This window comes from Paroedura picta, chromosome 6 (assembly GCF_049243985.1).
Source record: "Paroedura picta isolate Pp20150507F chromosome 6, Ppicta_v3.0, whole genome shotgun sequence".
Classification (NCBI taxonomy): domain Eukaryota; kingdom Metazoa; phylum Chordata; class Lepidosauria; order Squamata; family Gekkonidae; genus Paroedura; species Paroedura picta.
The window spans coordinates 122,050,538-122,065,554 of NC_135374.1; the positions used below are offsets into that span (position 1 = coordinate 122,050,538).

General features: G+C 45.9%; 1 protein-coding gene across 4 annotated transcripts in view; it reads right to left on the reverse strand.

The window, feature by feature from the left end:
• Positions 1-15,017, reverse strand: part of UVSSA (UV stimulated scaffold protein A) — a 96,473-nt gene that overhangs the window by 11,589 nt on the left and 69,867 nt on the right. For 3 of the 4 annotated variants that reach the window (XM_077344032.1, XM_077344030.1, XM_077344031.1), the window contains 2 exons: positions 11,198-11,309; positions 2,240-2,423 (listed from right to left, as the gene is read on the reverse strand). In XM_077344032.1, coding sequence (XP_077200147.1) covers positions 2,240-2,423; positions 11,198-11,309 — 296 coding nt within the window. Of the gene's footprint in view, positions 1-2,239; positions 2,424-11,197; positions 11,310-15,017 lie in introns of those variants that run through there. The other variant, XM_077344034.1, reaches the window with a different exon arrangement.

Sequence of the window (15,017 nt, forward strand, 5' to 3'; positions counted from 1 at the left end):
GCCTATTTGGATGAACAGAGAACTTCAAGAGGAACTAAGAAAGAAAAGGAAAATGTTCAGGAAATGGAGGGAAGGACAGAGCTCTAAAGAAGAGTACCTACAGATTACTAGGCACTGTAGATCAATCATCAGAAAGGCCAAAGCTGAGAGTGAGCTAAGATTGGCCAGGGAAGCCCGTTGTAACAAGAAAAGATTTTTCAGTTATGGGAGGAGCAAACGTAAAGTAAAAGAGGCAATAGGCCCACTGTTGGGTGGGGATGGACAAACTCTAACGGAGGATGCAGAGAAAGCAGAAAGGCTTAGTGCCTATTTTACATCTGTTTTTTCCCACAGGTCAAAGTGTTTAGGCACATCTAGAGATGGCCATAGCCAAAGGACAGTGTCTGGGTGGCAGGTTAACATGGATAGAGAGGTTGTCGAGAGGCATTTAGCTGCACTGGATGAGTTCAAATCCCCTGGTCCGGATGAAATGCACCCGAGAGTACTCAAAGAACTTGTCCATCATCTTCGGGACCTCTTTAAGGACTGCAGATGTCCCGGAGGACTGGAAGAGAGCAAACGTTATTCCGATCTTCAAAAAATGGAGGAAGGATGACCCGGGAAACTACAGACCAGTGTGTCTGACCTCTGTTGTGGGGAAGATAATGGAGCAGATATTAAAGGGAGCGATCTGCAAACATCTGGAGGACAATTTGGTGATCCAAGGAAGTCAGCATGGATTTGTCTCCAACAGGTCTTGCCAGACCAACCTGGTATCCTTTTTTGACCAAGTAACAGGTTTGCTGGATCGGGGAAATTCAGTTGATGTCATTTACTTGGATTTTAGTAAAGCTTTTGACAAGGTTCCGCATGAAGTTCTGATGGATAAGTTGAAGGACTGCAATCTGGATTTTCAGATAGTCAGGTGCATAGGGCATTGGTTAGAGAACCGCACTCAAAGAGTTGTTGTCAATGGTGTTTCATCAGACTGGAGAGAGGTGAGTACCTCAGGGCTCGGTGCTCGGCCTGGTACTTTTTAACATATTTATAGATGGCCTGTATGGTCCCTTCCAACTCTATGATTCTATGATTCTAATTCACAAGAAATTCCGTCTCAACATCCAGAAGAAGTTCCTGACAGTTAGCATGGTTTCTCAGTAGAAGAGGCTTCCTCGGGAGGTGGTGGGTTTTTCATCTTGAAAAGGCTTGAACTGTGTGAGTTTTCTTCTTCGACTGGTGCTTCTTCAAAGGAGAGGTTCAGATGAAGATCACTGTTGAGTCAGATCTGGGGAGATGGATCTGAGGTCAAAATGAATTTCACGGAAACCAAAAAAGGAGGACCTGAGGGGTGTCTCAGAAGATGTAGACAGCCACACGGTGAGTGAGGCTGATACAGATAAGGCCAAAGAGTAGCCTTTAATCTAGCGGCACGCTCAGAACGTTCAGAATAGGCATGAACGTTTGACCAACCAAACAGGCACCGACATTATGGGACATACTAAACATACGGTACAGTTGTCAGCCCGGGTCAAAGGAAAGTCCTCTCACAGAGCAGCGGCAAAAAGAAAAGGGATGGGGGCTGGCTCCTCCTTGGCCACATGGCTGTTAGGTGGGAAACGGCTACTAGACGCTGGTTGGAGAAGCCACCCCTAGTTGTCTCCAGGCTAGCGAAAAATCTTCCAGCGGCTGGCCTGCGCAGAACCCATGTGGGACTGCTCAGGACAATGACGACGAACTTCCTTTCTCAATTCCTAAAAGCCCAAGGCTCTGCAGGGTCGTGGAGCTTCACAACGAAGACCTTGTGGGGTCTTCATACTGGAAGTGTCATCAGCCTGCCATGGCCCCTCAAAGGCATACTAATTTGCATAGCCCTGCCTGGAGCTAGTGGAGGCGTGACCTGACCAGTCTTGGAGGACTTCTGTTACTGAAGGAGAATAATAGTTTGAATGCTGCTATTTTTGCAGGTTTTGGGGTTTTATTGTAGATATTGCAAGGTTTTTTCAAAAAAGAACTGTGACTCATTTTATTGTTTTTATATTCTGCACTATACTTTTGTTATTTTTAGATTTTGCCTTGTATATTTTATATGTACAGCAGAAAAGTTAGCCACAAGCACAGTAAAGAAATCAAAATATAAAAATGTCAAATGTAATTTCAAGATTCTCTCTTGAAAAATGTATACTGCAAAGGCAATACAGTAAACGAAACCTAAATCACCCTGCACAACAGAATAAGTGTAGTATACAAGAACATTTCTTACTTGTCAAAAACTTTCTTTCCAAGGCGGGAACGAGACGTATTTGCTTGCTGCTTCAGGTCTGTGAGGTTTGGGTATTTCTTTTTCTTTCCTTTGCTTTTTCCTCCTTTCCCACAGTATCGAGAGGATCCAAGATCAACCCCTGTAGCTGCTTCAACTTCTCTCATGAATTCTGGATCTTGCCACTCTGATCACAAAACAAAACACAAACTGTTGGTCACAAACAGCAGTTTAACTCTGGAATGTATTGCTGGGCACTACAGTCTATAATTGCCACCCTAAGCTTGGTCAAGTCGTTCCAAACTGCATTGGAAAGCAGGCCTCTCCACGGCCACAAACCTGTATTAATAGTCCAAATAGAGGTGCTCTCAGAATCTCTATTTAAATGTTAGAGTGGCTACAAAATTCCTTTCCTGCACATGGATGACTGGGCAATGATGGCTCTCCGGCCACTCCCAGGGCCCTGCCCTGACTGACTCCCCCGCCCCACCCCACCCCACCCCCTTCGGGTTATCCACCTCTCCTTAGCTGAAAAGATGTTTGCCTGCCAACCCAAACAGAAGGATTTCTTCTTTTTCTAAATGCTGGAATTACCAGATTTTATCTGTTGTTGTTGTTCTTAGGTGCAAAGTCGTGTCCGACCCATCGTGACCCCATGGACAATGATCCTCCAGGCCTTCCTGTCCTCTACCATTCCCTGGAGTCCATTTAAGTTTGCACCGACTGCTTCAGTGACTCCATCCAGCCACCTCATTCTCTGTCGTCCCCTTCTTCTTTTGCCCTCAATCGCTTCCATCATTAGGCACTTCTCCAGGGAGTCCCTCCATCTCAACTTTTGCACTCTCCTCCTTCACCCGCATCAACAGGCTCTTAAGTTCCTCTTCACTTTCTGCCATTAGAGTGGTATCATCTGCATATCTAAGGTTGTTGATATTTCTCCCCGCTATCTTGATCCCAATTTGTGACTCCTCTAATCCCGCCTTTCTCATGATGTGCTCCGCATACAAGTTAAATAGACAAGGCGACAGTATACAGCCTTGCTGAACTCCTTTCTCAATTTTGAACCAATCAGTGATTCCATGTTCAGTTCTCACTGTTGCTTCCTGACCTGCATATAAGTTTCTCAAGAGACAAATAAATGTTCTGGTATGCCCATCTCTTTAAGAACTTGCCACAATTTGTTGTGCTCCACACAATCAAAGGCTTTAGCATAGTCAATGAAGCAGATGTTCTACTGGAACTCCCTAGCTTTCTCCATGATCCAGCGTATGTTGGCAATTTGATCTCTAGTTCCTCTGCCTCTTCGAAATCCTGCCTGTACTTCTGGAAGTTCTCGGTCCACATATTGCTGGAGCCTAGCTGGTAAAATTTTGAGCATAACTTTGCTAGCATGAGAAATGAGTGCAATGGTGAGGTAGTTTGAACATTCTTTGGCATTGCCCTTCTTTGGGATTGGAATGTAAACTGACCTTTTCCAATCCTGTGGCCATTGTTGAGTTTTCCAAATTTGCTGGCATATTGTGTATAGCACTTTTACTGCATCGTCTTTTAAGATTTTGAATAGTTCAACTGGAATGCTGTCACCACCACTAGCTTTATTGTTGCTCAGACTTCCTAAGGCCCATTTGACTTCACATTCCAGGATGTCTGGCTCCAGGTCAGTAACCACCCCATTGTGGTTATCAGGGAAGTTAAGCTCGCTCTTGTATAGTTGTTCTGTATAATTTTGCCACCTTTTTAAATCTCTTCTGCTTCTGTGAGGTCCCTACCATTTTGGTCCCTTATCATACCCATCTTTGCATGAAACGTTCTCTTCATATCTTTTCTTCCATTTGTTTGCACTGTTTATTTAGGAAGGCATTCTTATCTCTTCTAAGCTTTTCTCTGGAATTCTGCATTCAGTTGGGCGTATCTTTCTCTTTCTCCCTTGCCTTTCACTTCCCTTCTCTCCTTAGCTATTTGTAAAGCTTCCTCAGACAGCCATTTTGATTTCTTGCATTTCTTTTTCTTTGGGATGGTTTTAGTTGCTACCTCTTGTACAATGTTGCAAACCTCCGTCCATAGTTCTTCAGGCACTCTGTCTATCAGATCTAATTCCTTATATCTATTTGTCACCTCTACTGTATATTTGTCGGGGATATTATTTAGTTCATACCTGAGTGGCCTAGTGCTTTTCCCTACTTTCTTCAATTTAAGCCTAAATTTTGCAACAAGAAGCTGATGATCTGAACCACAATCAGCTCCTGGTCTTGTTTTTACTGACTGTATAGAACATCTCCATCTTTGGCTGCAGAGCACATAGTCAATCTGATTTTTGTGTTGACCGTCTCTCTGGCAACGTCCATGTGTAGAGTCGTCTCTTGGGTTGTTGGAAAGAGTGTTTGCTATGACCATTGTATTCTCTTGACAAAATTCTACCAGCTTCATTTTGTACTCCAAGGCCAAACTGGCCTGTTATCCTGGTTATCTTTTGGCTTCCTACTTTAGCATTCCAATCCCCCATGATGATAAGCACATCATTGGTTGCTTCTAGAAGGTGTTATAGGGCTTCATAGAACTGGTCAACTTCATCCTCTTCAGCAGCAGTGGTTGGGGCATAGACCTGGATTACTGTGATGTTGAATGGTTTGCCTTGGATTCGAACTGAGATCATTCTGTCATTTTGGGGATTGTATCCCAGGACTGCTTTTCCTACTCTTATTGATTATGAAGGCTACTCCATTTCTTCTGTGAGATTCTTGTCCACAGTAGTATACCTGATGGTCATCTGAATTAAATTCACCCATTCCTGTCCATTTTAGTTCACTGATTCCTAAAATGTCGATGTTCAATCTTGTCATCTCGTTTAACAATGTCCAGCTTGCCTTGATTCGTGGATCTGACGTTCCAGGTTGCTATGGAATAAAAATCTTTACAGCATCGGACTGTCTTTTCATCACCAGTTACTTCCACAACTGAGCGTCCTTTCAGCTTTGGCCCAGTCACTTCTTTCATTCTTGCGCTACTTGTACTAGCCGTCTGCTCATCCCCAGTAGCATATTGGACACCTTCCGACCTGAGGGGCTCATCTTCCGGCGTCATATCGTTATGCCTTTTGAACTTGTCCATTGGGTTTTCATGGCAAAGATACTGGAGTGGTTTGCCATTTCCTTCTCCAGTGGATCACCTTTTGTCAGAGCTCTCAGCTATGACCTGTCCGTCTTGGGTGGCCCTGCACGGCATAGCTCATAGCTTCACTGAGCTACGCAAGCCCCCTTGCCATGGCAAGGCAGCGGTCCTTGACGGGGGCCGATTTTATTAATTTTTGTATAATATAGCATAGAATAGAAAGAAAGAAACATAGTACAGAAATATTGAACCTCCATATAGTTGCAGTTTCATTTAGCCCATACATTTATTTGCTATCTGTCTATATCGTTTATGTAGTAATTCTTTGAATTCTTTGACTGGTCTGCCATTGATTAGATGGGTTAGCGTTGCCATTTTAGATGGTTCTCCCAGTTTATCTAATCAGTCCGTTATTTTTGGTATCTCCTGTCATTTCCATTCCTGGGGAACTTCAATGTCCAGGTGGACAGACTGTCCCCAGGTCATGGCTCAAGTTCGGTGTCAATCATGGCGACATTGGGGCTCTCACAAATGGCTGCCGGGCCCATCCATCAAGCCAGCCACACCCTTGATTTGATCTTCAGCACCGAGATACAGGTGGCTCTGGAGGCAGCATCAGCCTTTCCATGGTCAGACCACTACCCCCTGCGGGCCTGGCTCTTCCCTATTTGGGCGAGGGGCGTATTTTTACCCGCCCACAAAGTCTTATGGATCCGACTGGATCCCGGGATGCTCTGCAGGACCCAGTGCCTCCTGGCAACTCGTTGACGGCACTGGTGGAGGATTGGCAGTCCCGTCTGTTGGTGGCCATAAACGAGATCACCCCTAGACATCCTCTCTGTCCTCACCTCAAACAGGACCCTTGTTATACCAGGGAGTCAGGAGAAGAAGAGGGAAGTGAGATGACTAGAGCAAGTGTGGCAGAAAACTTCAAGAATATCACAGGCCCATGGTTGGTCATACTGTCACATGGGTTCAGGAGGTTCAGGGGCCCAAGTAGATGTTGTTTAGTTCCAGTCGACCTCAACCAAATGCCCGGTGGAGGAGCTCCCTTTTGCAGTCCTTGTGGAACTGTTTTAGTTCTGTTAAAGCCTTGGTCTCCTCTGGGGGCCAGGTGGGGACCAGAACAGAGAAGACTCTGGCCCTGGTAGAGATCTTACGGGTGCCCAGTCCACCTGGTAGGGATCAAAAAGGCAACTAAATATTGCAACTAAATCCAAAAAAGAAATATTGCACAAATCCCAAAGCAGAATATTAAATTCAACTAGGGGCAAAGCCCGTTATATCCAAGAATACAACGGCCGCTAGAGCTTGGCAGTGGGAAGAGGAAGGGGAGGAGTTGTCCAGTCTGTAAGAGCATGGGGTTGAATGTGTGTGTTGTGTGGGAGGTTGTGGTGGCATGGTGGCAAATGAGGGTATGGGTGTGGAGATATGGGTGTCAAGAACCTGTGGTGTGGAATGTTTGTTGAGTGTGGGAGAAGACTGACCTTTGGGAATTGTGGCATAGTGGTTACAGATGGGCTTTCCAGAGCCATGTCCTCAGATATGTGAAGGGAAAATCAGACTGGAGACTCTTCTTAGGGGAAGATTACATGGCAACCAATTCCTCCCAGTTCTGCGTCATTTCCCTTCTTGCGTGAATTAGGCCACATTCACCAAAATGCCCCTCTGCCCTAATACACATGGGGTAGTCACAGTACACAGGTGTCCACCCTGTTCCTTCTGTCTCCCATGTTTTCACTCTTGGTAAAATGTTATGTGCCCACATGCTTCTTTCATGGTTGCTCCTTAGAAGAACGGATTTTTGTACCCTATTGCTTACTACCCAAAGGAGTCTCAAAGCGGTTTACAAATACCTTTGCCATTCGTCTCTCCACAATAGTCAATCTGTGAGGTATGTGGGGTTGTGAGAGATCTGAGAGAACTGGGAATGGGCCGCAGTGACCCAGCAGGCCTCAGGTGTCTCAAAGCATTTTCCAATCGTCTTCCCTTTCTCTCCCCATAGCAGACTCCACATGAGGGAGGTGGGGTAGCGAGACTCACAGGGAAGCTGGCAACCCTAAGAGGAAGACTCTCTGTGCACAGCAGTCTTGACCTTAGTAAGGTTTTTTATACTGTTTTTTTTTATTTGCCAGGCCAAGGTCATTTGCCAGGCCAATAAGTCATTTCAGTTACTATGTGTCTCCAGACATTTACTTGTTCTCTATTTACAGTTTCAGGCTGTAAATATTTATTCCTGCACTTTCCAGACTCACAGGACGGATGCTGGTCTGCCTGTCTGCACCCCAGAATACAAACAGTTGCTGGTAAGGGCTGGCCATAACCCATAGGTCAGGAGGGACACTCCTGCACCACTCCCTGCCAACTGCAGGCAAAAATGTCTCATTTGAAGGCTGGACTCTGAGGCATTGTATGATTTTGAAGTCCTACCTCCAAACCTCCAGGAATATTTCCAACCCAGGGGTAGCCAACCTACAGATGTGGCCTGAAGAGCTCCTGGAATTACAGCTCACCTGCAGAGTATAAAGATCAGCTCCCCAGGCAGAAAGGTCTACTTTGGACAGGGTTGTGGTAGAGAAGAAACATTAAGGCTTCCCACACAGGTTGCTGTTGAATTGAAATACTTGAGGCCTACTGCACAGGGTTGTTGTGCAGATGAAACAGGAGACAAAAGAGCCAGTTTTCTCTGCAGAATAACGTTGTGCAGTGGCCTCAAATATGCAGAGAGTTGCAAAGAAGAAAGACACATGGCTTGGCTGTGTCTAACCTCCGGGCAGAGAAGTATTTTAAGTGAGAAGGGGCTTTTCGGTGGCCTTCCTGTCAGGCAACTTTTTGGCAGAAGGGGAAATTCCCCCCCCCCTTCAAAAGGAAGGCCCTCAGGCTCCCCTTCGTTGCTCTTGGAAAGGCCTTCCTCCCCTCAGTCAGGGCCTGTCAGAGGCTCCTTCGCAGGAGGCCTGAAGGGAGGGGGGGAGCGCACTCTGCAGCCTCCTGCCAGCTCTGTCAGGGTTCTGAGGCAATTTGCAGTTGGACATGACAGTTAGGACAGCCTTGGGGTGAAAAGGGCTGGCGCAGCCTGTCCAAGCCTCTGTTCTCATCCCCCTTTGCAGCCCTACTGACCTCCTCTCCCTGTGGTGGTCAGGAGCAGACTGGCAGCCAGACTGGGCTGGGTGAATGGAATTTTGGTCTGTCCTGGTGAGGGGCCAATAGGAAGGCGCTTCACGCCCCTCTCCATTGGCTGCTTGGCCCTGGATGGACACTCGGAGGGCCCAATCAGGAGCCGCTTCACGGCTCCTGATTGGGCCCTTTGAGTTTTTATCCTGGACAGGGCCCGCCCTAACTCCTCCCCAGGTGGCCTTACCTTTTTATTTAATACTGCAGGAGCGGTTAAAGATGTGATATAGACAAGTACCAACAAAGAAATTCTGTATTTGAATGTATTCCAAAAGTAAATTACTGCACCTCATGCCTTTCCTGAGGCCAACAGCTCTGGAGTGTATATCAATTTGATCAATAGCTAGTAGTCTACAGATGACAATAAAGTACTTCACAGATTTCACATCCATGCAGCTAACTGGTACCTTAAAAGTATCTCATAGCCAAACCGGATAACGAGGAATTTTCGGGGCTCTGAACAGAGTGACTCAGCACTGCCGAGTGGCCCATCTTGAGAGTGGGGGAGGCACTAGTTCTGTGCCCATTCTGAACCTCCTACAGGAACGCAGGATGCCCATCAATAAAGCCAGCACTGACTGTATTATGGAAGAAATCTGGAATCATCAAACCCTCCTGGCTCTTCTGCACAGACCTCTCAGTTGTTAACAGTGGGTAGAAGGGACTGTCTAAATGGGCATTTGCCTCACAAAAGGATTGAGTTATTCAGTTTTCAGCTCCCATGTCTAGCTATCTTGTGGGAACAGCAAAATGTCCTAAAGATGCATTAAGATTTGCACATATCTTGTTAACAAGCTCATATCATTTCAACAGCGACGGCAGATAATGAAAACCAAACTGAAGCTTTTCAACTAGGATCAAATTAAGCTACTTCACATATGAGACACTGGCTAAAGGATTAAAGAAACTCCAACAGGCCGGACGGAACCAGCCTATTAATTTAATTTATGGCAATAAAAGAAAGACTAAAACTTCAGTGAGATGAGGAGGAAAAATGTGCTTCAAAGTAATTTGACAGAAAGACAGGAGGGCAAAATAAAATACACACATCAAAGATGGATCAGAAGACTTCGGAGAGTTTATTTTTTGAAGTGAAGGAATATAGAGCAGCACAATTCAGATACAGGAACGATTAATCTAAGATTAACAAAAAGTGTCTAAACAGTTTATCTCCCAGCAAATAAGACGGCGTCACAGTTTAGGAGCCGAGTGAATGGCACAATTGTTTAAACACAATGAAAAAATGCTGGTGTTCAGTAGAGATGAAATGAGCATTTGAGTAAAATGAAGGGGCAATTTAAAAGCCTTTGAGAAAAATCGATGGCATGCCAGAGAAGAGCAACCCTTTTGAGCGCTGATGGGGCCCTAAAGCTCTCCAGACATTGTTACTGGTTTAGCAGCAGGGAAAAGAAAATTACACTGTTTGTACCGGCAGGGTAGAATCAATACTGTAGTTAGTAAAGAGATACTATTTCACATCTGACTGGCCAGGGGCTGCCTTTGCTACCTTGTCCTTATACCTGTTTGTTAACAAGTCACCAAGGGTTGGAAAACCACACATTCTTCAGGGCTGACACAAAAAGAGGCACTTAATTTGCTCCCCACTGTGAACTATTGTAACAGGATGAACACCGCAGATTAGCAAATCAGCCCAATCCCTCACGGTTTCCGTGGCCAGGACCACTTCACTCCCAGGCAACACTGGTCAACCAAGTGTCAAGAAACAAAAAGGGAAGTTTTATCATTATTAATCTTTAGCAACGGAACTGCTGAACTGTTCTACCATTCAGTTGGACCTGAAAACATGGAGCACAAGCGTGGGGAAACACACACAACCCCAGAGCCTGAGGGCATGGGGTGGGGAGGAGAGGGGGAAGGAGAGTTCAGCTTCTCCGTCGGGTGCCATCTCCATCTCATCAGAGCTTAGAAGCTAAGCAAGGCCAGCCCTGGTTGGTGCTCAGATGGGAGGCAGGCCAGGGAAAGAGGCAGGCCAGGGAAAGACCACCTCTGAAGGTCTCTTGCCTTGGATACCTTGTGAGGTATCCCTAAGTCAGCAACGACTTGAGGCCACTTCACACACACACACACAGATAAATGCACACACACCCTCTACTCTGTGTAGGACAACAGTAGGGGCTTAATCTCCCTCTCCCCAGGGCCAAACTACTTGGGCTCAAACCCCTTTTTTGAACTTTCCTGTGAACTAATAGTCCCCAGCTATGTGCCATTCCCTTTAAATCTGCAGGGTTCCCATCTACAGTTATCGTCATCAAACTAGGCTGTGAATGTCTGTCTTGCTCCCCCAATGGACTTAGTTTAAAGGCCTCCTCCCCAGTTCCACAAGACTCTTTGCAAAGACATTTTTTCCTACCCTCGTGAGTTGCAAACCATCTCCCGATAGCAGAGCCTCATCGTGGTAGTGTGATGCCTGGTCCAAAAACCCACCAGTGATGTAGCCAGCCATTTATCTGCATCATTTGTGAAACTTTTCTGGACTGGATCTACCATCTGAGCCTGAGAAGAATTCTGAGTGAATTAACTGCCTCCCACTGAAAGCAATCATGCCTCATCTGCTGAAATGAAAACAGGGGCCTACAAAGTTTGCCTTCACGCTAGCTTCCATTTTGAATTGTTAACAGTTATAACAAAGTCAAAAAGTTCTATTTCGTGACACATACACACCTGGCTTCTTCTCCTGCTGCTCAAACTGCTTCTTTGCTTCCCTGTCTCTGTCCTCTGGATTAACAGGGCTCCCAAATTCATCTCGTGGGATTATTTTTCCATGGAAAGGGCACTTAGGATAAAGCAAACATATTGGAACCTTTTATCAGAAAGTATTCTGCTTTGGTTGTTAAACTAGACAAACAGTCCAAATTAGAAGTTTTCTGTGAGGCCTGTTTCTTTAAAAAGATGATGTCTGGACTTGAGAGGTCAGAATTCAACCCGCTGCAACTTCAAATGCAATCTATTGGTTGCTGCTGTTTGTTCTCATTGTCCCAAGCCAGTGCAGAGTCTGCACTTACTTTCTTTATTCCATTGTCAATTCTGTTGAATTCAGATCGCTTTGAACTCGATTCTTCCCCCCCCCCTCCCCATTGAAACAGGAAAGTCTTCTGCACGTGGTTAGGGTAGTTCAGAAGGGGGGGGGGAGCCAAGCCTCTTTCTTTCTTTTCTTGAAGGGGGGGGGGGAGAGGAGCCAGGCAGGGAGCCTCTTTCTTTTCTTGGAGGGGAGGGGAAGAGGATCCAAAAAGGCAGAGGAGGGAGGAAAAATCAAGGACCGACAGAAGTTGAGAGAAATTAGGGGCTTCTTTAAGGCAAGTGTGTCACATGACCAGGTGTAGCCTATCAGAGGTTCTCTACCACGGAGCTTTCTTTCCCAATCCCAATCCAGAGCTTTCTTTCTCAAGCTGGATATTCAGGCTTAAAAGCAGTCTGAGATATCACACAATAAAGGTAGGGTCACTCCGGATCAATCCTTCTTGCTGCAGAAGGGAAATTAAAATCGCCCAAAATCCAAACGGAAATTGCATCCTGTGTAGAGGGCAGGGACAGAATCGATCTGGGGTTGGAATAAAAGCTCCATGCAGTTTACACCCAGGACTCCCAAGATTTTGCTCCTCTTCTTCCAAGGTTGCTAACCCCACCTTCTGCTCAGGCACCAATTCAACTCCCTGCGCCTTTCCCTCTGGATCTTACTCTTCCTCTCCGTCAGTCTGACCAGACTCTGGGCCTCTTCCTTATCCTGGCCTCCTGTTCTGTGCATTGGATCATGACAGCCTTCTCCCATCCCCCCAAAAAAAGAAAAGAAAGAAAATCCCCAATATGATTGTCCCAAGCAGAATCGGATTCTTTGCCTTACTGTAAGCATGTTTGTACTAGTGGGAAAAAAATATTTATACTCCTGCGAGTATCTTTAATCTTACACAACAAACTCCCTTTATTTTATATTTACTTCTATTTTCCAGACCTGCCTGATGCCCTGCCACTTTCTCAGAGATCCTAGAAGTGGACACAATGGCCTAAGTGTCAAGAGCCTCTCAGCAGCTAGAAGGGAGGCATCTTTCCTACTCTGGGCCCCACCTGGGAAGCCCATTCGGTCACACAGAGCACATGTCTCATGTACACATGAACACACGTCACACCTAGGTCGTTTTTTGAAGGAGCACAACACTGCATAGTACAGAGAGGGGGCTATGGTGAAGTCCACTAAAAGGACAGGAAAGCTTTAAAACTGGAGAGAAGAGACAGTATGGGGACAGAAAGACGAACTAATGAGTACAAAAGTTCCAACACTGGTGTTTCCACAGTCAAAGAGCTGAGTGGGATGACCACAGCGTCACCTCTCTGCGCATGGATGGGACTGCCCTTTCCCTCAAGGTGTGTGGAGCTGGACACCACAAATTTGTTCCAAACAGCCTCAGGGATTCCACCGGAGTACATGCAGAGGGGTCTCAAAGAAGGGCTAGAGGTCAGTCGTGAAAACAGCTGGATTCCTGTCCAGGGGAACCGAAGAGGCCAACATGATTTTGGGAGGGGAGATCAGCTTCCAAGAGCCAAAGCTTCCTTAGGCAGAAATGAAATGAAACAGCCTAGTTTTACCTTAAAGCCCAAACAAAGTATGTCCTTTCTCAAATATACAGCCAATATACCCAGTTTGATCTAACAAAAAGAAGGGCAAGCGCTAAAGAGCTCTTGGCTTATGGATCAGGCCGGGGGACTCTGTAAGTGTTCCGGAGTTTGCAGGAGGGGTCTGCTCCTTCCCGCAACGGATCGAAGCGGCATAGCTGGCGATGGACCCGAGGCTGTGAAACGCACTCTCTGTGGCATGTTTGTATTTTTACCTCAGGGTAACTTTAAATACGCATGCATCAGGTGCAATTTAGTAGTGCTCCTGTGGGGAGAAGGTAGAATGGCTGTCCACACTTTATTCTATAAAGGAGGGTGAGCAGTTCTTGGAAAGTACTCATGGAGCTCTTTTTGGAGGAAATGGGGAGAGGTGGGAAAGATGTCTCACCGGTTAGAGAAGAACCCAATATAAGAGGACTGCGGATAGAAGACTTTTCAGAAATTGTTTGCAGAATCTGCTCACAGGTAGTGACTCTGGACCACAGGAACAAGGGATATTCCCCCAGTTCCCCCAAGTTCAGAAGATGTTTCACATCCAAGGATGAGGAATATCTTTTCTGCTCCTCAGTGTCTTAGGACCAGGAGACGCGTACTGGTAATTGGGGATTCCCTATTGAGAGGAGCAGTGTGAGGAGCGGACTTGTTGTTTCGAGAGCTCTGCTGTCTCCCTGGTGTGAGAATCAAGGATGTCACGGAAAGGGGGAAAGTCTTGTAAAGCCCAAGGACAGGTATCCCTTCCTGCTCACTTACGTGGGAACAAATGATTCTGTCCACTGCAGAGTGGAGTATATGAAACGAGACTATGTGGCCTTTGAAAAAAGGTAAAGGACTTGGGAGGGCAGGTTGTGTTTTCATCAGACCTTCCAGTTAATAGTTGAGACTTAGAAAGGGAAAGAAATATAATGCAGACAAATGACTGGATACATCACTGGGATCATATGGAAATGGCTGGGTTTTTGGACCATGGATCACGCTACCATGATGAGGCTCCACTATCGGGAAATGGTTTTCATTTCACAAGGGTGGGAAACAATATCTTCGCAAGAAGTCAGTCATGCAAGTTTCTGACCTGCCTGGCTGACAACTTCATTTATCAAATGATAGATGAACCCACAAGAGGTTCAGCCAGACTGGACTTAATACTGACCAACAGGCAAAAGTTGGTGGATGAGGTGAAGGAGGTGGGGACCCTAGGGGGAAGTGACCATGTCCTCATAGAATTCCTTTTGAGATGGGGAGCCAAGGAAGCTTGTAGCCAGATGTGGATGTTGGATTTTCATAGGGCAAACTTTAATAAACTCAGAGACATAATGAGTGTCATACCATGGACGAGAATGCTGGAAGGGAAGGGAGCATGTGAAGGGTGGGCGCTACTCAAACAAGAGCTATTGCATGCTCAATCAATGACTATCCCAGAAAGATAAAAACACTGCAGGAGCTCTAAGAAAACTATTTGGATGAACAGAGAACTTTAAGAAGAACTAAGAAAAAAAAGGGAAATGTTCAGGAAATGGAGGGAAGGACAGAGCTCTAAAGAAGAGTACCTACAGGTTACTAGGCACTGTGGATCAATCATCAGAAAGGCCAAAGCTGAGAGTGAGCTAAGATTGGCCAGGGAAGCACACTGTAACAAGAAAAGATTTTTCAGTTATGTGAGGAGCAAACGCAAAGTAAAGGAGGCAATAGGCCCACTGTTGGGTGCTGATGGACAAACTCTAACGGAGGATGCAGAGAAAACAGAAAGGCTCAGCGCCTATTTTACATCTGTTTTTCCCCACAGGTCAAAGGGTTTAGGCACATCTAGAGATGGCAGTAGCCAAAAGATAGTGTCTGGGTGGCAGGTTAACATGGACAGAGAGGTTGTTGAGAGGCATTT